This window comes from Acinonyx jubatus, chromosome D1, assembly GCF_027475565.1.
Source record: "Acinonyx jubatus isolate Ajub_Pintada_27869175 chromosome D1, VMU_Ajub_asm_v1.0, whole genome shotgun sequence".
NCBI lineage: Eukaryota > Metazoa > Chordata > Mammalia > Carnivora > Felidae > Acinonyx > Acinonyx jubatus.
In genome coordinates, this window is record NC_069390.1 from 96,975,987 (window position 1) to 97,000,458 (window position 24,472).

A 24,472-nucleotide genomic window follows, 5' to 3' on the forward strand; every position below is an offset into this window, starting at 1 on the left:
CCAGCATCAAAAGATCACCGCCTGCCCGCCCCCCTCCGCACCTCCAACTGGCAACCCGGAGGACCCCAATCCAGTCACCGACCCTGACCTGGTCATGGTGTCCAGCTCCGGCCTGGCGTGAGGACCCCCGACCGGCGCGAGGTGAGGGGTGGGCTGGGGCCGAGGGCGAAAGTCATGCCAGGCAGGCAGAGGCGCGAGGAGGGAGATCCAGTTCGAACTGGGAAGGGGGAACACAGCCTGATTGTTGCCCTCTGGCACACACCCCTAGGCTGTTTAAGGGGTGGGGGACGCCCTCAGGGTTTGTGGTGGCTACTCTTGGGCCCCCAATCAGGTTGGCAGCCCCAGAGCTCAGGGGGGAGGGCTTAGGGGCAATCAGGGGACCCTGCCACCCTAGCGCAGAGAACAAGGCCGGCCTTGGGCCAGCTGGAGCAGCAACCCTGCCCTGGGGGCTTCTGGGAGATGTAGTCCCCCTCCCAGGCTCACCAACCCCTTGGGTCTCAGCACCCCAGCACTCCTCCCCTGGCTAATGGGAGCCTCCAGAAAGAGGTACATTGGGATTGGGGATTGCTGGGGTTACCCTCTGCCCCCAAGCAGTGCCTAGGTGCAGCAGGGGCTGTGACTGGAGGAGTCTCCCTGCCAAGGATTCTCAGTGGTGTGGGCTTGGCTGGGGGGGTGGGGCAGTCGCACAGTTCCTTGGAGGTGTCCCTGCTCTGCTAAGGGGAGGCTCCCTCTGCCTTGGTCCCCCCCCCCCCCCCGAAGACGTGGGGGAGGAATATGGGGAAGAGAAGTGAGGCTTAGGGCTTCTCACTTGTCTGGGGGTATGTCCTATCCCAGAGCTACTGGAATTTGGTTTCAGGAGACACTAAGTCTACTCTCCCCTTCTCCCTCTTGGGAGCAGAGAAAGAGAGTGTCCCTCACAGTCTGGGAGTCTGGAGGGTGTCTCTCTGGAGCAGTGAAGCCAGGATCTGCTTCTGTCTGTCTGTCCAGCCTCCTTCCTTCCGGGTTTTTCTGACACCCCTCCTCCCTCCTTCAGTCTGTCTGCTGCTTGGGGTGTGTGTCTGTGTCTGGGTGGGGGGGGGGGTGCTCTGCTGCAGAGAGAAAAAGTGTTGCTTGGGAAAGGTGAGCTGGGCATGTGACTGAGCCATGGGATAGGGGGCTTGAGGCCCACTTGATCTTTGGCCTTGGTTTCCTGTTTTACCTAGGAAAGCTGTCTGCACACTGTATCAGCTGGAATCCTACTGATGCCTCTGGGCAGCTCTCTGAGTGAGACCTCCAGGGTGGGTGGGCTTCCACTGCCCCGGTTCTCCCTGCTCCTCAGCCTCTCCAGCAAGCAGCCACTTCTGTTGGGCCTGGCTTTTCTGCTGCCCCCCACAGCCCCCAGCACCATCTCGCCTTCTCTGGGTCAAGACCATGCTTTCGTGGCCCCAGGGGAAGAGCGTGATTAGGCCCTGTCTTTCTGGTGTCATCTGTGAATTGTCTGCTGATAGAAGCCTCAGGACCCAGTGAGAATGGGCAAGGAAGGTGAGGGGCCGAGGAAGTCTGGTAAGGGAGGAAGGTGCTCACTCCCCTAAGAGATCAGGCTCCTTGGCCTTGGAGAACCCGGTCTGGTTCTCGCTGCCTCCCTCCAGAGGTTCTCTGCTTACCTGTGTTGTTCTTGATTAGGGGAAGGGGAGCTTAATGTTTCCGAAGGTGCTGGTCAGGGATAGAATGGCATAATCTTAGATCCAGAGTAACTCTTATGCTTGGGATAGCAGGGGCCCTATGGCTGGAGATGGGTTGTGGAGGTCCATGTGGAGGTTCAAAAGGAGTCTTTAACTACTGGGGTTGAGGGTCAAGGCGGGAAGAGATTACAGAGTCCTGGAGAGGGATTGGTGGTCCACAGAAATCTGGGGCTAGCACAGCAGTGGTAACGTGGGGTCCAGTGAACTTGCTTATTGAACCTGTGCTGGGCGCCCGTGCCTGTCTGGGGAGTTCCCGCCCCCCGCCCCCACCCCAGTGTCTGGGTACCTGGGTTAAGCGGGAGCCCTGGGCTGGGGACTCGTCTTCCATGAATGAGCAGGGCAGTAGCCTTCTGGGCAGAGGCCTAGTGGGTGACAATGTCGACTCAGCCAGGGCTGGAATGCCTGGCACCTGCTTTAGATTAAAGGAGATGCCTGCAAAGGGGGGATGCCTGCCTGTGGGGGAGTGGCTGGGACGGAGCTCCGTGGAGCCCAGCAGTGGGGTGGAAGGAAGGGACCAGCGCTGCAGGTAGCAGAAGCTCTGGCAGGAGCGGAAGGGGCCAGCGGTCACCCAGCTCTGCAGCCCCTCCTCCAGGGAGTCTGAGACAGGAGCTGGGGGCACCCCCACACTGCCTTTGGCGCCACAGGCTGAACTTCTGCCCCAGCGCCCAGGGGACGGGGCAGCTGCAGGGAGCCAGGGTGTCTGAGTGTCCTGTCTCCCCAGGACCGGGAAAAGCCTGCAAGGAGGTGGGGGGCACTTTGGAGTTCTTGTTGTCCTGATGCCATGCTTGCTCTTCTGGGGCTCCTTGGTTGCTGGTAGTGAGGCACCCCAAGAGCCTGGCATCCAGGGGTGACGGGGAAATGGCATCCCTTCCTTGCGCCAGGAGCCCTGGGCGCTGCCCGGGTGCTGACCCGGGGGGGGAGGGGGCAGAGGGGGATGGCACCGTGGGAAAGTGGGCAGCCGTGGGAGCCAAGCGGGTACAGGCTGGGTGCCGCGGGCAGGGAGCCTCTGCCAGGCCCGCTCTCCCTGGGGTGGGGCTGGCTGTTCCAGGGACTGGCTCAACCTGTTGAGCGCCCGGCTGCTGTAGTTTGGCATCTGTGCCCCTGCCTGCCAGCCCTGGCAGCTGCCCACCCTTAGCCACACTGTAGGGGCTGCCCCCCGGGGATTTGGGAAAAGGAGGCTCTGAGTGGCCAAGGGGCCAGGATGGGGCTGGTGGAGGCTCGCCCAGAGAGTCCTAAGTTTCCCCAGGTCCTGTCCTTTATCTACTAGAGCTGGGGCTAGAGCCCATTGGAGGGCTAGGTAGCCAGAGGCTGGGAGCTGAGGGTCTCAGTGGAGGACGCCCCTGTACTAGCACTCTTGAGGTGCTGCATGTCACTTGGATGGGCGGCCCTAAAGGCAGCCTGGAGTTACAGCCTGGAATTTCCTCTGCCGGGTGCCAGGGCCAGGCCTCCAGAGCCCCACCCCCAGCCTGGCCTGACCTCCCTTCCCTGGGAGAGAACTACCGACTTTCCCCAGAGGTTGGGGGAGGGGCATGGAGGGCATTCTGCTGCCCTGGGAGGAAAGGGGTGACTTCCTGGGTGCGGGGGTGTGTTGTACTCCCTCAGTCTCCCCAAAGCCTCCTCCCCCCCCCCCCCCCCATGAAGAAGAGGGAAGCTCCTGGTTCCCAGGCAGCTGTCTCCCACCCTGCTCTGAGTATGGGGAGGCTCGGGTCCCAGGAAAGATCTCTGAGCCCTGCAGGGCCTAGCTATCCCCCCACCTTCTCGGACCCCTTAGCTTTGGGCCCACCTTGGGGCTCTGCTAGCTGGTGGAGAAGGGCAGCCAGGCGGCTACTCTGTAGGGCAGAAGGTGTTTACCACTGCCCATAATTGGGGGAAGTGGGCACAGGCAGCTTCCCTCTTCCTCTCACTCCTCAGGGGGAGGGGTGGCCTCCCTGTCTTCTTACTTTTTCAGTCAGTGGCCAAAGGGGAGCCCTCTCCTCTTTTGCCTCCTTTCCACCCCAGGCCCTTCCTGCTTGGTCCTGGACCACCTGCCCCTCCTAACCTTGGTGTCTCTTCTAGGCCCCCTTCTCCCAGAGGAGGCTGGGATTCCCTCTGTCCAACCCCCTCCTCCAAAGGGCTGGTGGCCCTGCACCGGCCTGTCTTTCCCTCCCCCTTACTCCCCACCCCCCCCTCCAGCCTCAACTGGGAATGGCCCTGAATCCAGCATTTCCAGCATTTCGAAACCAAGATTGTTTTGAAATCCCTGAGTACTTCTCCACCCCCCTCTGCCTCCCCTCCTCCCCACTAGCCCAGAACTTAGTCCTCTAATCTGACCTCACGCTGTGCATTGCCAGGGTATGTGTGTGTGAGTTTGAGTGCTAACACTCAGCCACGTGCATACTACTCTGTGTGTGTGCGTGCGCGTGCACGCCAGTGTATGTGTGTATCCCACTGTGGGTGTATCTTCTGTCAGCAGTTCTGTGTGACTGGCCCATGTGTTTTGTGATTCTTGAGATCTCCTCATTCTCTATGAGGATGGCAGCCTCTGTGGGTTTTGAGCCATTCTTAGGGAGTTTGGGGTTACTTTTTAGGAAGTATCTCGGATGTGTATCTTTGGGAATTGTGTCTGTGTCTCAGTTGCACCTATGGGGAGTATCTGTAAGGAGTGGGTATGCCTGGGGTTGTGTCTCTTTGATGAGTGTACGTGTGTGGATGTGTGTGCGTTTGTGCACGTGTGTGCTCTGCTTCTGTTCTCACTTCTCTCCTCCTCCCTTTGAACATGTCTGGGGTGTGTCGTCACAGGTCTCCCTGCAGCGACCTGGGACATGGAGTCCTCTGTCCCTTGATAGGGAGGTTTCCTGGAGTGGGGCCAAGGCTTCTGGTCCTTGGAGAGAAAGTGGTGGAGTGGGGAGACTTTGGGATAAACTATCCCCAGGGCTGGCCTCTCTTCCTCTGCCCCTCGCAGATGCCCAGCATGTTGAGCAATCCCCAAACTATCAGTGCACCGTCTTCTTGACCTGATGATACAGTGGCGGCTGTCACAGGGAGGCCCGGTGCCCGAAAGGACTAGGAAAGGGGATTACCCCTCTACCCCAGTCACTTCCTTCCCGCAGGGATGAGGAACATCCAGCCATATCAGACCTGGGAGCTTGGTGGTGGCTAATTTAAGATTCAGGAAAGTTGACTTCTCTGGCTAGGGGCAGACAGTAAAACGACACAAGACGTTTGTGTTTCCCACCTTCACAGAAGACAGAAGGGGCTGGAATCCTAGGGGTGTGATGTTTCACCCCAGAAATATGAGGCATTTGGGGTGGGGCCAGCTGCCATTGTAGCTTGGATCCTGGGAAGTCCTTCCTGATGTTGAATCTTATCTGTCCCTTCTGCAGTTAGACTGTGCTCTGCAGTGGGGCGGGGAGGGGGTGGTGGGTGGTGCCAGAGGGGCTGTTTTTTGTTTTTTGGGGTTTTTCTTTGGCTAAAGCAAGGGTGGTGATAGCAGAGTTATGTTGTTATGTCAGCCTGGGATTCAGGCACTGGAAACCCTGATGTCTCGCTATGACTCAGTTTCCCATCCTGGGATCTCTGGCTACAGTTGGATGCTTCCCTCCAGTAGCACTTGGGTCAAATCAGTGAGGAAGAAGAGGGCCACGGCAGGGGCTGTTTGTAGGAGTCAAGGGCCTGTGGAGACAGCAGCAGGAGGTAGGCAGAAGGATAAGCTGTCCTTTCCCCCCACCCCCATGGCCTCTGGTCCCAGGACACAGTGGGAGGAAGGGAGGGGTAGAGGCACAGGTTGGTACAGTGCTCAGTGACCCAGCAAGGGGAGGGCTTTGGCAAGGAATTTTCAGTTTGTTTCTCAATCTCTGTCTCTGAGACACGCACACACACGTCACCGCAGACACCTTCAGGAGATGAGCCTAGAAAAGTCACCCAGGTGGCGGTAGGGCAGGGTGCTACCAGATGGGGCTATGTGGAACCAGCTTCATTCTGGCAGAAACTCCGCACTTGCCCCCCTTGAACTGGAAGTTGAGCTCAACTGGAAGTCTACCCAACTCCCCCATCCTGGGCCTGGGAACAACACAGTCCGGACAGGGTTAAGTCTGGTTGGCAGGGACACCCCCCTGCCCCCAGTGCAGAGAGAGAGAGGGAGGGGTGGTTAGCAGCTTGCTCTAGTTGGCGTCTCTCCCAGAATTCTTCGGAAAAGAACTCCCCTTTGACCCCCAGTACAAACTGAGCCCAGCCACCAGCCTCCCTCCCGCCTGCCTGTGGGAGCTTCACCCAGCCCCCCTCCTACTGAACGGCTAAGCCTGATTCTCTTACCCCAGGTCCTCCCACCGAGGCCAGTGGGGATTTTGCGTCTTCAGGGGATAAGGGGTGTAGCCAAAGAGACCACACAGGGGCTCAGGAGAGGCACCCTTCTTTTCTCTGACATAGGATAGCCCTAGGGGCGGCGGGCACTGAAAGCCAGGGTCCTCAGGTCTCCCCATCCATCCTTTCCCCCAGAACCTCAGGCCAGGTCATGGGAGTCATCGGCCCCTCCTCTCTCTCTCAAAGGCATCTTCCAGTGCCTTCTCCTTTCCTGCTTCCAGGATAGGGAGGGGGAGCGGTGTGGTGCAGCAGCTGGGTCAGGCCTGGCTCCCAGCCAATCCACAGAAGTTCTGGAGTTGGTGGGGGGGGGGTGGGGGTGTCCGAGTTGCTCAGAGACTTCCTGGAGCTGCAGGCTGTGTGTCTGTGTGTACACGTTTATGTGGTGTGCATGTTGGGGGAGGGGCTGGGGTTATGGGAGGAGCAGGGGCAGAGATTGCTGGCTTGGGCTTCTAGCTCTGACCGTCTCTCCACAGGGAGCCCCCTTCCCAGACCACACCCTTGAGCCTGAGCCCGTCACACTTTGCTCCTGAGGTGAGAGCTCCGTGTGCTTTTGTGTGCCCTCCGCAGCCTCCTCGCTGCTCTCTTGTCTGCCAGAGTCTCCCGCTTGGCTTTTTGTCTTGGGCGCCCTCCTCCTGGCTTTCTGCCCCCACTTCTCCTTTCGCCCTCTTACACCCATTGGAGGGGAGCTGCGGAGCCTTGGGGCGGGGCGGGGCAGGAAGGGTTAAAGCGCCACTCCAGTGAAAGTCCCAATCCTTTTCTTAGCTGGATCCCATCCGGGTGGGAGGTGGGGAGCTCCTGGCCAATCACCCCTGGAGGGCAAGGTACAGTTTCCTGGTCATCCCAAGTACTTGCCCCGCTCTGTCCTGGCTTTGGCCTCAGCTGGCTGAGTCAAAGCCAGGGTGGCTACCAGCCACCGTAATGTGGTTTCTGCCCTGGCCTCTAGACACACACACACACACACACACACACACACACACACACACACACACACACACACATAGAGGCTCTCTCCCTACTACCACCCCCCTCCTTCCCTCCCTCCCCTCCCTCCCCTCCTTCCTTACTTAGCAACAACTCTCTGAATTCACAACAAACACGCCTGTAGGCTCCTGGACTGACTAGGGAAAGCTGGAGAAGGCTGAGGACCAGGAGGAGGCCCTTCTCTCAGACTGTCCTCAGGAGGGAGGGGCTTCTAATCCCCCCACCCTCCTTCCCTGCTGGAGGCCACTACCCCTCAGGGACTGGCAGGAAGTGGTCCTGTTTCCAACTGGAGCCCTGAAAAAAGAGGGGAGCAGTGACAGGTGTGGCTGAGCAGGTGTGGGGGCAGGGTTTAGACTCCACCCTCACTAGTGAGTCCCACTTGACCTTCGACCCCCACCTGGAGAGTGAGAGGGGCGGCAGACTCACCGCCAGCCTAGGGGCCTCTCTCAGCTGGGGCCCTGTGCTGTTGTCATGGTAACTTGCTTGGCTCCCTTCCCACTATTAGGGACCAGGATGGGTGAGGACTTAGCAGATTGGGGGTGGGTAGGACTGGGGGCCCTAGAGAACTTTGCTCTCAGGGCACCTGTGCTGAGGGGGTGGGGACTGGTGCCCTCTCTTTGATCTCTTCCCTGGGCAGGAACTGGGGGCCTCTAGCCAGGACCTGGCGCACATCAGGCGTGGAGGGAGTGTGTGCGGAATGAGTGAGGGGCACCCGTTCTCTCGTCAAAGCCGATCCAGGGTGAATCTGTATTGCAAAATGGTTACGAACCCAACTGCTGGCGGGTCTGGGTTCAAATCCTGATTCTTCCAATTCTGGACTGTGTACCTTCGGCAAGTTACTTAGCTTCCCTGTGCCTTAAAGGTGGGGATCAGGAAAGTACTTTTTTGTGGCGTTATGGGGAGGATTAAATCAGATCATGCATGTGAAATGAAGCATTAGGGGCAGTCTGATGTTACAGAGCAAGTGCTCAATAAATGCTAGAGTTGCTTCTCTTCATTATTAGTCACGGCTTTCTGCAGGAACCCCCGACCCTTCCCCTCCCGACCCTCCCAGTGGTGCTCTAGCAGGGAAGAACTGATGGCCGGTGGGAGGAGTGGGGGGGGGGGGGCAACCTTTCCAGCACTTCAGATTCCCGGATTCTAATACCCTTCCAGACTCACTTTCTTGCTGCCTCAGTTTCCCCACTGTTGGAGCCCACCAACATCTGAGTTGCAAGTTTGCCAAACAGCCAGAGGCCCAGAGAGGAGCCTGGGGGACTTAGGACATGTCCCTCCCGGTCTGCCAGCACTTCTCAGGCTGAGCTTTCCCTCCCCCGGGCTGCTTGGCTCAGCTCAACTTGAGCACCCCTCCCACCATCCCATCCCTGTTGCTCTGTTCTTCACCAGGCTGAAACGCTACATTCTGTCCTTAAATGGCTTAACTGGTTGCCTCCTCTCCTTCCTGGCCTAAGAGGTCAGGGACCTTCCTTGGGGAGAGCCATGGCAGTGTGGAGCTGTGACTTGGATGGCAGCTGTGAGGCCTGCCCCAGGGTCCAGGGTCCCCTAGATTCCCTGTACCCTGCCTGGACATTTTCCCCAAGTGTGGCAGAGCAGTGCCCAGGCCCGGGATATGTATAGAAGCCCAGATGGGCCTGCCTGGCACCTGCTGTACACAAGCCGGCAGGGAGGAGGCATCCTGAACCCCCGGGGGTGGGGTGGGGTCATATTGGCGTCCACCGTGGCCAGAGGACTCTTTTCCTGGGCTGCTTGAGTGTGGGCAGTGCTGGAAAGAGATCTGCTTCAGCCCTGTGTGCCGTGGGGCAGGGGGGATGCTGAGTGACCCTGGGTGAGAAGGGTCCTGTGAGCCCTGGGGTAGGAGTGAGACAGTGGAGGGGATGAGGCTTGGGAACTTCTGGATGAGGAGCCCAGGAGTAGGCAGCAGGCATGGGGTACCCACAACAGGGGGAGCTCTGCAGACGGGTGGTTTGGATCTTCTGCGGAGCGAGTATTCAAATCTCAGGACAAAGAGGATTAAGATGTGGCAGAGCTAGGATCCCAGGGCTCCTGGGTCTGAGACCTGGGCTTGGCTGGTCGGTACCAAGATGAGGACCTGGTACTCTGGCCTGGTACCAAGATGAGTGGGCTGGAGACCCTGGCTCTGCTCATCACCTCCTTCTGGGACCAGAGAGGACACCTCCCTTCTATGGGCCTGAAAGTGAGGGCTCAGAGTTGGCCTGGGCCATGCCTCACTGCCGGGCTGGCCATGCTGCCTATGCCCAGCCCCTGGGGCCTGTTCCTTGGGCAGGCTGGGGCTATTTTTGGGATCGGGCTGGGGCTCTGGGGCTGGTTTCAGATGTTCCAATGTGAACAGGAGAAAATGGGAACAGATGGCTGGAGGGTTCCAATCAGCGGGTCCTGCTGGGAGCAGGTTATTTTTAGGGCCTTGTTAACCCTTTGGGGGCTCGGGGAGCCACCCTGAGAGGGATAGCCCTCTCTAGTTGAGAAGAGGACAGGTCTTCTCCCTGGACCCATGCTTTCCAGAACTGCCTGTGCCAGTTGCTTTTCTTGCTCTCTTGGACCCTTCACCCTTTAAAGATGCGCATGGCAAGAAAGGAGGCCCCAGCTTCCTCCAGCCCAAACCCTGCAGGATACTACCAAGGGGTCAGACGGGGAGAGGGATGCCTGGCTGGAGGATACAGGCCACTACTGAAGGAAAACCCCTTCCACTTGCCGCCTGAGGCTTTGAGACACACACCGGAAGCTAAGAGAGCGGAGAACGTCATCACTTTGGGGGTTCACACTGTGGGTTCAAGTGTATGTCAGTACATCTACTGATACCCAGGGGAGTGCTAGCTGAGGGAGCTGGCCTCTTCCAGAAGGGCAGAGGAAGAGCCAAGCGTTTGTACTTGGTACCATTGATATGATGTCCACAGGCCCCATTCCCTGGGATACTCCAAGGGCAAATGCCCACCTTTACCAAATGCCCACGTATCTGGGTGCTATGCAGGGGGCAAAGAAGGGGGTATCAGGGCCAAAGGTGGTTTCCTGAGGGCTGAGTATGTCATACGTGTTCTGTTAGCTATTTCACTACTAGTATCTCACCCTGTAAACGTATCCTCATTTTGCAGATGAGGAAACGGGCTCAGAGGGACAAGTCCCATAGCTCAGAAAGGGCGGGATGTCACTGGCACCTTGTCTGTCTGACTGCAAACCCAGTTCTCACTGCCCTGCATCACTCGCACTGCCTGCCAGTGTCCCGACCCCAGAAGGTGAGGCTGCTGGGGCAGGATCTCCTCAGGGAGCAGGTTTATGGAATGAGTGTGGGAAAGGAGGCCTGGGGGCAGGGGACCCTGCCGGTCACTGGTCTCACAATCCCCTAAGCCCTTCTGGCCTGAGGGTGCCAGGACTGACACCAGAAACCCCGTTTGGCCTTCCTGTCTTCCCTGCAGGAGGATCACAGGCACACATCCTGTCTCGTCAGTCCCCACCCCCACGCGGCCCTGGCCCACATGCCCCTGCTTCCTGTAGGGTCAGAGCAGTCTGGATGTCAACGTGGGCAGAGCTTGAGGGCCCTCCAGGTGCTGCTGGTGCCAGGGGTCTGGGCCAGGCGGGCGAGGGGAGGGGGTTGGGAGGACGTCTGGGCCGCTGGCAGTACCTGGGGGAGAGAGCGGTGCGGCAGGCAGGCCGGCTTTGGGTGAGGTCCCGCCTGGCTGGCTGTGCCAGCAAGTCTGCCCGCACTCCGGTCCTCCCACAATGGCCCCATTGTTCCCAGCCGCCAGGCAGTTTGGAGGAGGTTCCTAGGCCACCCCTACCCCCCCCCCCCAAACAGGGGCCAGATTAACCCCTTGGAGGACAGGCCAGGTGAGGGCCCTCAGGGAGCTACCCTGCCCATTCCTCCCTTCTGGGAAGGCTTTGGGAGGTCACCTCCCACCCACGTGTACCCAGCAACAGGACAACTCCAGAGACCAGGGTCTCCCACTGGGTAGGGAGTAGCACCTAGACCCTCTCCCACCCCCACCGTGGTGCAGGTGCCAGGGGGCAGGAAGTGCCAGTGGGGTGGCAGGCGGAGACCAGATATATTTGGGCCGGTGGGGCTAATTCCAGACACCACCGCCTGCCCTACTGGCTCCTGAGCTCCTTTCCTTCCTGTGAAACCAGAGCTGGGTTGGGCCTAGCTCAGGATTTCGGTGGATTTAAAGAGGCAGCACCGTCCCTTGCCAGCCTGGCTTCCTCTCCCCCTCCCCAGGTAGGGTCTGGGGCAGAGAGAAGGCTGAAGAACTGCTTGCTCCCGCCTTGCCCCCGGCTAACCCCAGGCCCTTGCCCCAGTCGGGGTACCAGCCTCTTGGCAACTCCTCTCTCCCAGAGCTTTGGGCGGGTGGGGTGGGCGGGGGTGGGCTGTGGTTTCCTGTGTTGGCTGTTTGTGCCTGGCCCAGAGTGCCCGCCGCCTGCCTGGGCTTCCTGCCCTGTCTTGTTTCCTTGTGCCCCCCACCCTCCCTTCCCCCTCCCCCCCGAGGGAGGGAGCAGCCAGGGATTGGGCAGCAGCCTTTGGGGGCACCCCACTGCCAGGGCATGACTGTGTCCCAAGGCCTGGCCACATTGGCACTGGCTGAAGGAGCCAAGTGAGGTGACTTCAAGCTTGTCTAGGCAATGCCACTTGTTCTGCGGCCTCCAGAAGGGACAGTGGGCACCAGAATGGGCAGCATCCCCCCCCCCCCCGCCAGAAGCACCCTGTTCAGAGCCCCCAGACTACAGTAGTCTGGGGCCAGAAGTTGCCATGTCCCTGGAGAATTGAGGTTGCCTGGCGTCACCCTGAGGCTGCAGGTGGGGTGAGGTGGTTTGTCAACCAGACAAAAATTGTTGATTTGCATGGTCTCCTTTGGCAGGAGGTGGGGGGAAAGGGGGAGAGGTGCTAGGAACTAGGGCAAGGGGAAGGCCTCTGAGTCTACGAGTCCCCATAGAGGGTCCCAGAGCAATACCTTGGTCCTTGAGCAGATTTCCTGCTGGGGTATGAGTCCTTGACCTCCCCTGTTGGCTGAGTCACCACCTCAGGAAGAGGAAGTGACCTGGGTGGTAGGGGAGAGCTTCTAGGGACCAAGGTATCCTGACACCCAGGAGGAAGGGGCACCCGGACCTTGTTGTCTTGGGAGCTGCGTCTCCCTGAGCCAGGGGACAATAATCCTACCCCTATTGCTCTAGCAGGGCCCTGACCTTTCGGCCATCACAGAGGGCCCAGGCAGCCCATTTCCTCTCTAGAGGTGTCTGCCCACTGTATGGGGGGAGCATGGAGCCTCCAAGCCATTTTCTCACTGCGTGTCTTGGATGGTTTTGAGCTAGGCAATGAGACCGGTGGGCTGGCTGGTGAACCAAGCAGGGGCTTCCAGTGTGGGGGCAGCTGGAAATAAGCAGGTTGCTAACCCGTGTGTGAATGCCTGTTGTTACCTGTGGCGGTTCTGTGTTGAGCATCCGTGGAAGCCTCCTGGTCTTCTCCCCCAGCTGGGGTCAGGTCCGCTGGCTCCCCCCCCCAGCCCCCACCTCCCCCAAGGAAGACAACCAGCAAAGCAGCTGATCTGAGGTTCTTTGTCTCAACTGCCTCCTGGGCTCTGTTCTCAGGGTGTGCTCCTGGCCATTCACTCGGGTGACTGAAGCCTGTTTGTGAGCACAGGTCACCACTCCCCACCCTACCCTCTAAGAGGGAGCCACAGCGCTGTTCCCAGAGCCCGGTGGTGCCTTTCCTTTCACTCATCCCAGGGGCTTCTGCTCTAGTGCTGGGAAGTCCCCTTTACTCGGTGGTGAAAAACTGCACCCTCCAGGAATTAGCCCTTCTACCCCCATCCCCAGGCCTTCCAGGTCTCTTCTGGGCCTGTGAATGTGTGAGGATGAGGGGTCGTTGGGAGCTGGGGCAGACTCCTGAGGGGTAGACGGGGGGGAGGTGTGAGAGATGGGAAAGTCCTGACTCATCTGTGCTTGACTCAGCTCGCCCTGCGGCGGGGTGGGAGCGAGGGGGTGGAGTCCGAGAGGGAGTCGGGAGGGTCACTCCGAGATTCTTCTGAGGAGGGGCCCCGGCCTGACTGGGGACACAGGAGAGGACTAGTTTTCTCACAGCTCCTTCCCAAATTATTACAGGTCCCAACATTTGAAGTAAACACAGGAGGTAGTGGGTGGCCCTCGCCCTGCCCCTCTGCCCCACAGGGGGCGGGCCCAGTAGGTGGCCTGTGAGAAGCCCACCGATATGGTGCAGGCTCTGATGCGTCGTCATGACACCAAAGGGGGGGGGGGGGTGAGACGCTGCAGTGCGGAGAAACACCCCAGGAATGGGGTCTCGGCGCTCCCACATACTGGTCATATGACCCAGACCCTTTTCCCGAATCTCCGTTTCCAGGGTGTGAAATGGGGATGCTGTCCCCGTTGGGTGGTAGGTAGTTTTGAGGATCAGCGCGGTGGTGAAAGGGAGCGCTCGAGACTTGTCAGCCACGGGCCTGTCCCTAAGCCCAGGTGCCTTCTCCAGCCCCACTCTTTAACTGTTCCTGCTCTGACCTGTTGCAGGAGATGCGGGCTGGCAGCGGGCGGCTTCCCAGCCAGGCCCTGGACTTTGGAACCTTCCCCTGAGCAGCCTCTCTTCCCGGAGACAGAGCTAGAGCAGGGAAGGCCAATATGCCTGGGGTTAAATTAGGGTTAGACTTCCACAGGATCACGGGGGCGGGGGGTGGGAGGGAGCCTCGCCTCGCCTCCAGCTCCAGCCCAGCCTCCAGCAGCCTTCCAGGGAGCAGCGAGAATGTGTACCGGTGTCTGGCTGGGCCTATCACGAGGGCAAAGCTAGGCCCAAGACTCCTCCCCTCCCCCACTCGGTCGGTGGGGCGGGGGAGGGCAGGGTAGGGGGCGGTTGGGTGGGGCGTCGGTGCTTGTGTAAGTCTGTTTGTTGGTGTATCTATGGCCCCGTGTGCGTGTGTGTGTGTGTGTCTGTGTGTGTGCGTGCGCGCACGCGCGTGGTTCTTTGTCATTATCAGGCTCAACTTTCCATGGTTCCCTTGTGGCCGGGCCTCAGTCTTTTCATCTGTTCAATGAGTCGGCACGCTCCCTCTCTGCTGTCGGGCAGCCTGGGCGTCCGCGGGTGCCCCAGGCTAATTCCGTGCTCTTGCTTGGGCCAGCGCCTCCCTCGCCCTCCAGCACACCTCCTCGGGGACGGCGTGGGCGCGCCTTTAGTTTCCTGGGCTCCGTGCGTGTCTTTGTCTTCCCGTCCACGTGTGTGCTGTGAGTGTGTGTGAGTCAGTTTGGGTGCCTGTGAGTCTCTGAGCCCCTGCCAGGCGGCGCCCAGCGCTAGGTTGAACCTCGGCCCGCCGCCGCACGCGCCCCGCCCATCGCCGCACTTGGCCGTGTGTCTGTCCGTGCGGCGCGTGCGGGGCCTGGCGAGGCACGCTGCAGTCCTGTCCGTCTCCCGCTCCCTCGCTCGCTCGCTGGCTCCCTCGCTCGCTCTGCCTCTCCGCTCGGGCTCTGCCGAAGGGGGCGGGGTGGGGTGCAGGGGCGGGGGGGGGGGGAGGGGAGGCTCCTGCATTCTTGCGGTCGGGGAGGAATCTGAGCCAGCGTTACTGGTCTCCAGAAGAGCCCAGCTGCAGCCCCGGGGCCCCGCCAGGCCTCTAGCTGCCCGCCCGGGCCTGCTGGAATGGGCACGGGCTAGGCCTCGAGCTGGGGGCGGGGCGGGGCATTGCCCCCATCCCGGCCCCCTCCACGCCCCGGGCGCCCTGGGGGCGGGGCGTGAGGAGGTCCCCACCCCGGGTGAGGGGCGTGCCTGGGAGCGGGAGTCCCCCAGGGGTCTAGAGCAGACCTCCTGGCAGCCCCACGCGGGCACCTTTGCAACCTATCCTTTTAGTGATTTCTGCCTCAGCGGCCCGGGGTGGGGTGGGGGGTGTGGGGTGTGTGCTTGCTAGAGACTGCAAGCTCCCTGAGGGTAAGGTGCGGGAGGGATGGGGATAGGACCGGCCTCCAGGATAGAGACCCCACCTAGTAGTCCTCCCTTTCCATTCCCACCTTACCCTCTCTAGTTCCTTAGTCCCAGGGCTGTTGGGTCCTCCCGTCACCCCTCCCCTTCTCACACCCCCTCCCCAAGTCACAAGTTTTCTCTTTGGGGCTTGTTGCTGCAGTCCGTGCTCCAGTACCGAGTACCTGGCTGGGCCCTGGGCACGCACAGGGGCCGTAGCCCCACTGTGTGTGGGAGCCATGAGGATCCTGGCTAACAAGACAAGGTGTGTGGGTGTCGTGGAGGGCGGGAAGTGTGTGTGTGGAGTGCGGGGAAGGGAAGGGCCCAGTGGTCACGGGGCTGAGCGGTGCTGGCTTGGAAAGTGCGCCCTGTGGGCACTTGGCTTCCAGGCCACCGGTGGGCTAAAGGGGGGTCAGAATGGGAAGGCCTGCCCTGAGGCAGGAGCCCACGGCCTTAGTGCCTGGGCCCAGGGGACAGAGGGGAATGGCAATCAGCTATGACTGCTGCTCCAGTCCCTTCCAGCCCTTGCCTCCTAAAAAAACGGTTTGAGCAGACCCCCGCCCACCTCACTGTCGGGTCCAATGGCGCCCTCTGGCCTCAGTCTAGCCGGGGGTGGGAGCTGGAGGGAGGGGCGGTGCCTGCCTCCCTCCCCTTCCCCAGGAGAAGCCGGCAGACAGGGCCAGGCGGCAGCAGCAGGACAGCAGAGCTGAAATAAATCTGAGCTGGTGTGGAATGAGGGGGGATAAATATCCTCTCCCGTGATGTGATCTTTCCAGCGGCTATTAATAGGTCTCCGGGGAGGGGGAGGCGGTGGGGGGAGCGGGCTGGAGCTTAAAGGGCCCGCAGCCTAGGCTGCAGGAATCCTTGGCTTCCAGCTTCACTCCATTCTGCTTAACACGCCACTCCCCTCCCCCTTTCCTCCTGCTCCTGCCTGCCTGCCTGCCAGGCCTGCCGGTGGACCCCCTTCAGGCTCCCCCCCTCCCTGCTCTGGGGAGCTGTCTGGATCAGTGGGCACTACTCTCCAGTGTGCGTTTCCCCACTTCCCCTGAGGAAGGGGGCTGGGGCATGAACAATGACCCTCAGGTCCCATTTCCCTTACCTGCTGGTGTAGGGGCACATGAAAGTTGAGGTGTGTAGGAACTTGGAAGGAGTCTGAACACAGCAAACCCTAAAAGAGGTTGTTTAAGTGTTGGTCAGGTGCTAGAGGAGGGGAGTTGCCATGGAGGCTTGCAGTGTGATGGATGTTGGGGGTGGGGGCGGATTCTGCCAACCAAGGCCCTGGTGTCCACTTGAATCGTGGGGTCTGAGATGTGGAGGGGGTTGCCCTATCTTCACTCCCCAAGGTGGAGAAAGACCTCAGCCCTTGTCTGAGAAACCATGGAGGGAGATAGGGAATAGCTGGTGGTCTTAAGATGCTACTCAGCCCCCACCTCCACTACCACCAGGTGAGGCAGGATGGGGCATTAAAATCAGGTGCGCTAGGCCCCTAGCAAGATTAACTTTTCATGTCTCTCCCACCTTCTCCCAGGTTACCCCACCCCAGGAGGAGAGAAGCTCCAGGGAGCCCGCCGCTCTCCCCACGCGGCCACTGCCCCCCAGCCCCAGCCAAGCCAATGCACCCAGAAAATAAGTTGACCAATCATGGCAAGACAGGGAATGGCGGGGCCCAATCCCAGCACCAGAATGTGAACCAAGGACCCACCTGCAACCTGGGCTCGAAGGGCGTGGGGGCGGGGAACCATGGGGCCAAGGCCAACCAGATCTCACCTAGCAACTCAAGTCTGAAGAACCCCCAGGCAGGGGTGCCCCCTTTCAGCTCGCTCAAGGGCAAGGTGAAGAGGGAGAGGAGCGTGTCTGTGGACTCTGGAGAGCAGCGAGAGGCTGGGACCCCATCCCTGGATTCAGAGGCCAAAGGTATCCCTTTTCCTGGTCCCCAAGACCCCAGCATGTTCCATAGTCCAAGGCCCAAGCTTGCTGCCCTCTTTGCCTGATTCCTGTCACTTGCTTCTCTCCAGCATTTATGCAGGGTCGCCTTTCTCTTACCCCCATTATACCCACCAACTTGGTCATTCTCTCAGGAGTGGGGTTGGCCAGGGTGGAGATTTCTCATCCTTAGGTGCCACCCATGGAGGGGCCACCCAGCGTGATGGGGCTTCCGGTCAGCCTCATTGCTCTTCTGCTTTCCCACCAGAGCCTCCAGAGGGGGAGAGGGAGGTGCTCTGGGGTGAGGAGCAGACCCACACACCTCCTAGGAACCTCCCTAGTATCCCAGCTGGTGGGAGCTCTTGAGCAGGCTCTGGGGCCTGGAAGAGTAGCAGCGCCTTCCCCCTCCCTCACCATCCCCCCCCCCCCCAGCCCTAATTAGAACCAGTTGTGGTTGGGGATTATGCTGTGCTTGGTGCTGGGTGGGGGAAGGGAGACAGGCAGCGGGGCTGGAGAGAGAAATCAGAAACAAATGGCGGTGTGGTGGGGGCCAAGGGCTGGCAAAGTGCCCACCATGTCCTGGGCATTGCCCTCTTGGGGTGGGGCATCTGGGAGAATGGGCCTGTGGAGACCCTGGGTGTAGGAGGACAGGGCCTCTGGGCATTCCTTCTGACCCCTGCCTGCTCTGTCCTGCCCGGGCAGAGGTGGCACCCCGGAGTAAGCGGCGTTGTGTGCTGGAGCGGAAGCAGCCATACAGTGGGGACGAATGGTGTTCAGGACCCGACAGCGAGGAAGACGACAAGCCCATTGGGGCCACCCACAGTGAGTGCCCATTGATCCCAGGATGCTGTGGCCCATTGTGCCCCTGGGGGAAGGCTGCCCTGAGGGAGCCTCCCTCTCCTCACCTAGGGCTTTAGACGGCTGAGTCTGGGCAAGGAGCAGGGGTCAGGAGCCCAGGCTACTTGTTTCCCATCCTACCTGTCACTCTGTCCCTCCCGCGATGTGACAGCTTAGCCCCTGCCTTCCAGGTGCTCAGTGGCCCCCTCTTCCTTGGGACAGAGGTAGGGTGGGGTGGCCCCTCTTGGTCACACCACCTAGACCTCCTCCCGTGAATTCCTGGCCTCTGCTGCCACCTACTGGTCAGTGGAGGGAGGGTGGCGAGGGTCCTGCATCCCTGGGAGCCAGACATTGGCTCTGCTCGCGAAGTCTCGCTAAGCCTGGGTGTGAGCTGACAGTGGCTGTGTCTCTGGCACCCTTCCCCAACCTCTAATTGACTCCTGGCAAATGCCTAGAGTGCGTCACCAGGACGAGGAGTGGGTGTGGGTGGATGCCCCTTCCTCTCATTATTGTATTGATCAGTGTGTATTTGGGCCTTGCTCACATAATGGGGAGAACCAGATACTGTCCTGCCCTTGGGAAGCCCATACGAGTTTATTTGGTCGGCCCCCTCAAAGAATACACCTGTTCGAGGGGTGAAACAACTTAATGCAGAAGAAGCCAGCCAGAGAAATGTTAAACTGTGAACTTCTCAAGGGCTGGGACCCTACACAGAAGGAAGAAAAAGAATGTGCTGGCTACTTTGCTACTTTGTCTTAGTTAATCCCTACAAGAGCCCTACGAAGTAGGTGTTCTTAGGATGCCTATTGCAGAGGAGGAAACAGACTCAGCAGATGTTTGTGGAATGAGTGGACCGTGTCGGTGGATGGGATTAAATACAGAAGCCTCTGCAGCTGTCTGGGAGTTTAAAGGTCATCTGGTCCCAAGTCTCCCCCCCACCCCCGCCCAGGTGGTCCATGAGCCCCACTGAACCCATCAGGGATAGATGGGGCTGGTCACTGCCTCCCAGGACCCTCAGCCCCCCCACCACCCTCGTTCACTTTTATAACATTAGACTGCCAGGATGTAGAAACATTGAAAGAAACAGGGAAATACAAAGGAGAAATTGATAGCTTCCAATACCCCAAACTAAGGCAACCACTGATGCTGTTTCAGTTCTGTCATTAGATTCCCAAATTCTTAGGTTGGGGGCAGTCTAATGTAGAGGTGAGTAGCACAGAGTGCAGTCAGACCGCTTTGGTTCATACTCCGGGTCTCCCATTTATTATTTGTGTACATTGGGGAAAGAGCCTCGGTTGTCCCATCTGTAAACGTATTTACCTCATAGGGTTGGCATGAAGAGAAAATGAATAGTTATGTGTAACACTTAGAACAGTTAGCTTTTGCTATTGTTCTTATTGTACTAGAAAATTCCTCATTGGAATAAAGCCTGCCTCCCTCCCCTAACTTGTACCTGGGAGTCCTAATTCTGTATACCAAATATGCACTTTCCTCTTCCCCAGGGCAACCCTGCACATTGAGGTCAGCTCTCAAGCCCTCCCTGGGCCCCCAAGCTTTTGGCTGTGTCATTCTATGTAAAATTTGTTTTTCTTTCTTTTTTTCATGTCTGTTTATTTATTTTGAGAGAGAGCGTGAAGGAGCGGGGTAGGAGCAGAGAGAGAGAGAGGGAAAGAGAAAATCCCAAGCAGGCTCCACTGTCAGCACGGAGCCTGACGCAGGGCTTGATCCCTCGAACCATGAGATCATGACCTGAGCTGAAATCAAGAGTCGGACGCTTAACTGACTGAGCCACCCGGGCGCCCCTAACTTTTGTTTTTCTTGGCGTGGGAATGGGTCTGCTGACTTACCTAGTCCCATTAATGACCACGTGTAGATCTTTTTTTTAGGCTAGGAGTCAGAATCAACTTTGTGACCGTGGAACAAACTTCAGTCCATACTCAGGGCGGTCCGTCTACCCTGGGAGTGCATCCACTATGCCAGCCTTTCATAACTCTGTTTTTGGAGTGATTTTTTTTTAGTTTGTGACACAGTTCTGAAGTTACCGTAAAAACAGATTTCTTTGGCCTGCCTCCTGTGCAGAGTGGGAGTTAGTATTTCCATTGTGTAGACGAAACAACTGAGGCTTAAGGGGACGGACTATCATGTTCATAAGGTCATAACATCCGTTAATGGTGGATTCGCTTGCAAAACCATTCATCGTTTGAATCATCGATCTGTACAGCCTCTTGGCCTCCTCCTACTGTCACCCCCACCGTTGGAGCGCGCGCGCGCGCGCACACACACACACACACACACACACACACACACGCTATAGTGCGTGGCTCAGAGAAGGGCTTTGCAGTCCCTGCCTGGGTTCAAACTTTAGCTCTGCACTGATGGGCTGTGTCACCTTGGGTGAGTAATGTCATCCTTCCAAAGTCGTTTCCTCCTCCGTAAAGTAGGGTGTGTGACACCTCCCTCCCAGGGACGTTGTGGTTAGATGGAATCACATCTGTAAGTATCCTGCAGAATGCCAGGCACACAGGAGCCTCTTTGCGGGGGTCACACTTTCCCTCCCCCTCGGCTCTGTATGCTCCCCACAATTTATCCGTCGTGGTCAAGGACTGGTATCGGGCAAGTAAGCGTAGAAGCCAGACACACACCGCCAGAGTGTGACAACAAACGGCCCCTGCCGGCACGAGCTGCAGAACAGTGAGCCCGTCTGTCCCTGGGCATCTCTGGGATGGGGTGGTGGGGAGTGCCAGCTGGCTCTCCTTTCTAAATCTAGGCTGCTTACCCTGTTTCTCTCCTCTCTCACGCAGACTGTAATGTAGCAGACCCAGCCATGGCGGCCCCACAGCTGGGTCCCGGCCAAGCCGCCCAACTGCCCCTCAGCGAGAGCAGCGCCCCAGGCGCCCCCCACGGGCCTCCGCCGGGCCTCCGGCCTGATGCCCCTGGGGGCGGGGGTGGGGGCGTCCCCGGAAAGCCTCCCTCGCAGTACGTGTACGTCTTCACCACCCACCTGGCCAACACGTAAGTGCCTCGGGGCAGGCCGAGCCGGCTCCCTTTCCCCAGTGCCCCTCAGCCTGAGTGTGTGGCTGCAGGGAGCCAGGCTTAGGTTGGGCTGGGTGAGGGCAGGGGCTCCCTCCCGCCCCCTCTCTGAGCTCTCTGTGCCTGACCCTCCCTCCCGTGCAGGGCTGCTGAGGCGGTGCTTCAGGGCCGGGCCGACTCCATCCTCACCTACCACCAGCAGAACGTGCCCCGGGCCAAGCTGGACCAGGTGGGTGCGGCGCCTCTGTGAACAGGAGGATTGGCCAGCGCATCCCCTTAGCTGTCTCACACTCTGCCTCTGTCGTCCTGCAGGCCCCGAAAGTGCCACCTACCCCAGAACCGCTGCCCCTAAGCACGCCATCAGCAGGCACGCCGCAGCCCCAGCCACTGCCGCCGCCCCCGCCGCCCCCCGCCCCTGGCAGCGCACCGCCCGCCCTGCCTTCAGAGGGTCCTCCCGAGGACACCGGTCAGGACCTGACACCCAACTCCGTGGGAGCCGCCAGCACGGGCGGTGGCGCCGGGGGCACCCACCCCAACACCCCTACAGCCGCCACCGCCAATAACCCGCTGCCTCCTGGAGGAGACCCCGGCAGCGCCCCGGGCCCTGCCCTGCTGGGGGAGGCCGCCCCCACCGGGAACGGGCAGCGGAGCCTGGTGGGCTCGGAAGGCCTGTCCAAGGAGCAGCTGGAGCATCGGGAGCGCTCCCTCCAGACGCTTCGAGACATTGAGCGGCTGTTGCTCCGCAGCGGGGAGACCGAGCCCTTCCTCAAGGGGCCCCCAGGAGGAGCCGTGGAGGGGGGCCCACCAGCACAAGCCCCTCCCGCCCCCCAGCAGCCCCCTGCGGCCCCTCCCAGCGGGCTGAAGAAGTACGAGGAGCCCTTGCAGTCCATGATTTCACAGACGCAGAGCCTAGGGGGCCCCCCGCTGGAGCATGAAGTGCCTGGGCACCCCTCGGGCGGCGACATGGGGCAACAGATGAACATGATGATGCAGAGGCTGGGTCAGGACAGCCTGACGCCGGAGCAGGTGGCCTGGCGCAAGCTGCAGGAAGAATACTACGAGGAGAAGCGGCGGAAGGAGGAGCAGATTGGGCTGCACGGGGGCCGCCCTTTGCAGGACATGATGGGCATGGGGGGCATGATGGTGAGGGGGCCGCCGCCTCCCTACCACAGCAAGCCTGGGGATCAGTGGCCACCAGGGATGGGTGCCCAGCTGCGGGGACCCATGGACGTCCAAGATCCCATGCAGCTCCGGGGCGGACCTCCCTTTCCCGGCCCCCGTTTCCCCGGCAACCAGATGCAACGGGTGCCTGGGTTTGGGGGCATGCAGGGTATGCCCATGGAGGTGCCCATGAATGCCATGCAGAGGCCTGTGAGGCCGGGTATGGGCTGGACCGAAGATTTGCCCCCCATGGGGGGCCCCGGCAATTTTGCCCAGAATGCTGTGCCCTACCCAGGGGGGCAGGGCGAAGCAGAGCGATTCATGACCCCTCGGGTCCGGGAGGAGCTACTGCGGCACCAGCTGCTGGAGAAGCGGTCGATGGGCATGCAACGCCCCCTGGGCATGGCAGGCAGCGCCATGGGACAGGGCATGGAGATGGAGCGGATGATGCAGGCCCATCGGCAGATGGATCCGGCCATATTCCCCGGGCAGATGGCTGGTGGCGAGGGCCTGGCGGGCACCCCCATGGGCATGGAGTTTGGTGGAGGCCGGGGCCTCCTGAGTCCCCCCATGGGGCAGTCTGGGCTGAGAGAGGTGGACCCTCCCATGGGGCCAGGCAACCTCAACATGAACATGAATGTGAACATGAACATGAACATGAACCTGAACGTCCAGATGACCCCACAGCAGCAGATGCTGATGTCGCAGAAGATGCGGGGCCCGGGGGACATGATGGGGCCGCAGGGCCTCAGCCCTGAGGAGATGGCCCGGGTGCGGGCCCAGAACAGCAGTGGCATGATGGGTGGCCCGCAGAAGATGCTTATGCCCTCACAGTTTCCCAACCAGGGCCAGCAGGGATTCTCTGGGGGCCAGGGACCCTACCAAGCCATGCCCCAGGACATGGGCAATACTCAAGACATGTTCAGTCCTGACCAGAGCTCGATGCCCATGGGCAATGTGGGCACCACCCGGCTCAGCCACATGCCTCTGCCCCCCGCGTCCAATCCTCCCGGGTCCGTGCATTCGGCCCCCAGTCGGGGGCTGGGCAGACGGCCTTCAGACCTCACCATCAGTATTAATCAGATGGGCTCACCAGGCATGGGGCACCTGAAGTCGCCCACCCTTAGCCAGGTGCACTCACCCCTGGTCACATCGCCCTCTGCCAACCTCAAATCACCCCAGACTCCCTCACAGATGGTGCCCTTGCCTTCGGCCAACCCACCGGGACCTCTTAAGTCACCCCAGGTCCTCAGCTCCTCTCTCAGCGTCCGTTCGCCCACTGGCTCGCCCAGCAGGCTCAAGTCTCCTTCCATGGCGGTGCCTTCTCCGGGCTGGGTCGCCTCACCCAAGACAGCCATGCCCAGCCCTGGGGTCCCCCAGAACAAGCAGCCGCCTCTCAACATGAACTCTTCCACCACCCTGGGCAACATGGAACAGGGTAAGTCCGCCAGGCCAGGCAGGGGGGGCACTGGACTCTGGCACTGGGAACCTCCCGGGGTCGGGGGGCGTGTTCGGGCTGGGGCAGGCAACTGAGTGAAGGCGTCTGTATCCAGGCGCGAAGGTGGATGGCTCTGCTTAAGGGGCACATGTCACCAGCTGGGCGTGAGCGTCCGCAGGGAGCGCCGTGGTGATCTCCCAGGTGTTTTGAGGGGTTCATACTTGGGGTCTCCCCACTGTCTGGGCCCCTGAGGCTGCAGGAGTTGCTTGAAGACGGGTGGGCTGTAGTGATAGCGGGGGTCCACGTTGAGGGTGCTGAACAGAACACTGGCGCGGAGGTGTGCTTGGAGGAGTCGGGAGATTCGGGAGCTGGCCTTTCCCTCACCCACAACGTGAGCAGCCAAATTCGTCTTCCCCTCCCCAGTCACTCCCGCTCTTTCTGTCTCCCCGCTTCCGTAGGTGCCCTCCCGCCTAGCGGCCCCCGGAGCAGCTCCTCAGCGCCTCCCGCCAACCCTCCCAGCGGCCTCATGAACCCCAGCCTGCCATTCACTTCCTCCCCAGACCCCGCGCCTTCCCAGAACCCCCTGTCACTGATGATGTCCCAGATGTCCAAGTACGCCATGCCCAGCTCTACCCCGCTCTACCACAATGCCATCAAGACTATCGCCACCTCTGACGACGAGCTGCTGCCCGACCGGCCCCTGCTCCCCCCTCCGCCACCGCCGCAGGGCTCTGGGCCAGGTGCGAGGCAGGAAGGGGGCCGCAAGGAGAAGAGCTGGTGTGGGCACCGGGCACGGGAAGAGATGCCATGGCCAGCAGTCACCCCTGTGGTTATGCTGGCTTTCGTGTGCTTCCAGTGGGCCCTGGGAATGGGGGTGTGGCGTCCCGGGTCAACTTCCCGCTTGTCAATTTAGCGAAACGAAGCCCAGAGTACTCCAGTGGTCTTTCCAACATGCGATGATGACCCCATGGCAAACTGGGCCAGAACTTGGGTCTCTTGGCTTCTGACTTGAATGCCTCAAGTCCATGCCCTTGCAGCCAGGACAGGCCCACGGTGGAGGCCCCTTACCCCTCCTGGCATGAGCCTGGCTGG

The 24,472-nt window shown here is 60.3% G+C and overlaps 1 protein-coding gene across 4 annotated transcripts in view; it reads left to right on the plus strand.

The window, feature by feature from the left end:
• BCL9L (BCL9 like) overlaps nt 1–24,472 on the plus strand; it is a 27,919-nt gene continuing 3,447 nt past the window's right edge. The window contains exons 1-9 of one of the 4 annotated variants that reach the window (XM_027036673.2): nt 1–141; nt 6,533–6,590; nt 15,155–15,256; nt 16,520–16,905; nt 17,617–17,736; nt 20,553–20,763; nt 20,926–21,010; nt 21,094–23,380; nt 23,839–24,120. In XM_027036673.2, coding sequence (XP_026892474.1) covers nt 15,231–15,256; nt 16,520–16,905; nt 17,617–17,736; nt 20,553–20,763; nt 20,926–21,010; nt 21,094–23,380; nt 23,839–24,120 — 3,397 coding nt within the window. In that variant the 5' untranslated portion in view covers nt 1–141; nt 6,533–6,590; nt 15,155–15,230. The remainder of the gene's footprint in view (nt 142–6,532; nt 6,591–15,154; nt 15,257–16,519; nt 16,906–17,616; nt 17,737–20,552; nt 20,764–20,925; nt 21,011–21,093; nt 23,381–23,838; nt 24,121–24,472) is intronic. The other 3 variants (XM_027036677.2, XM_027036674.2, XM_027036676.2) reach the window with 3 other exon arrangements.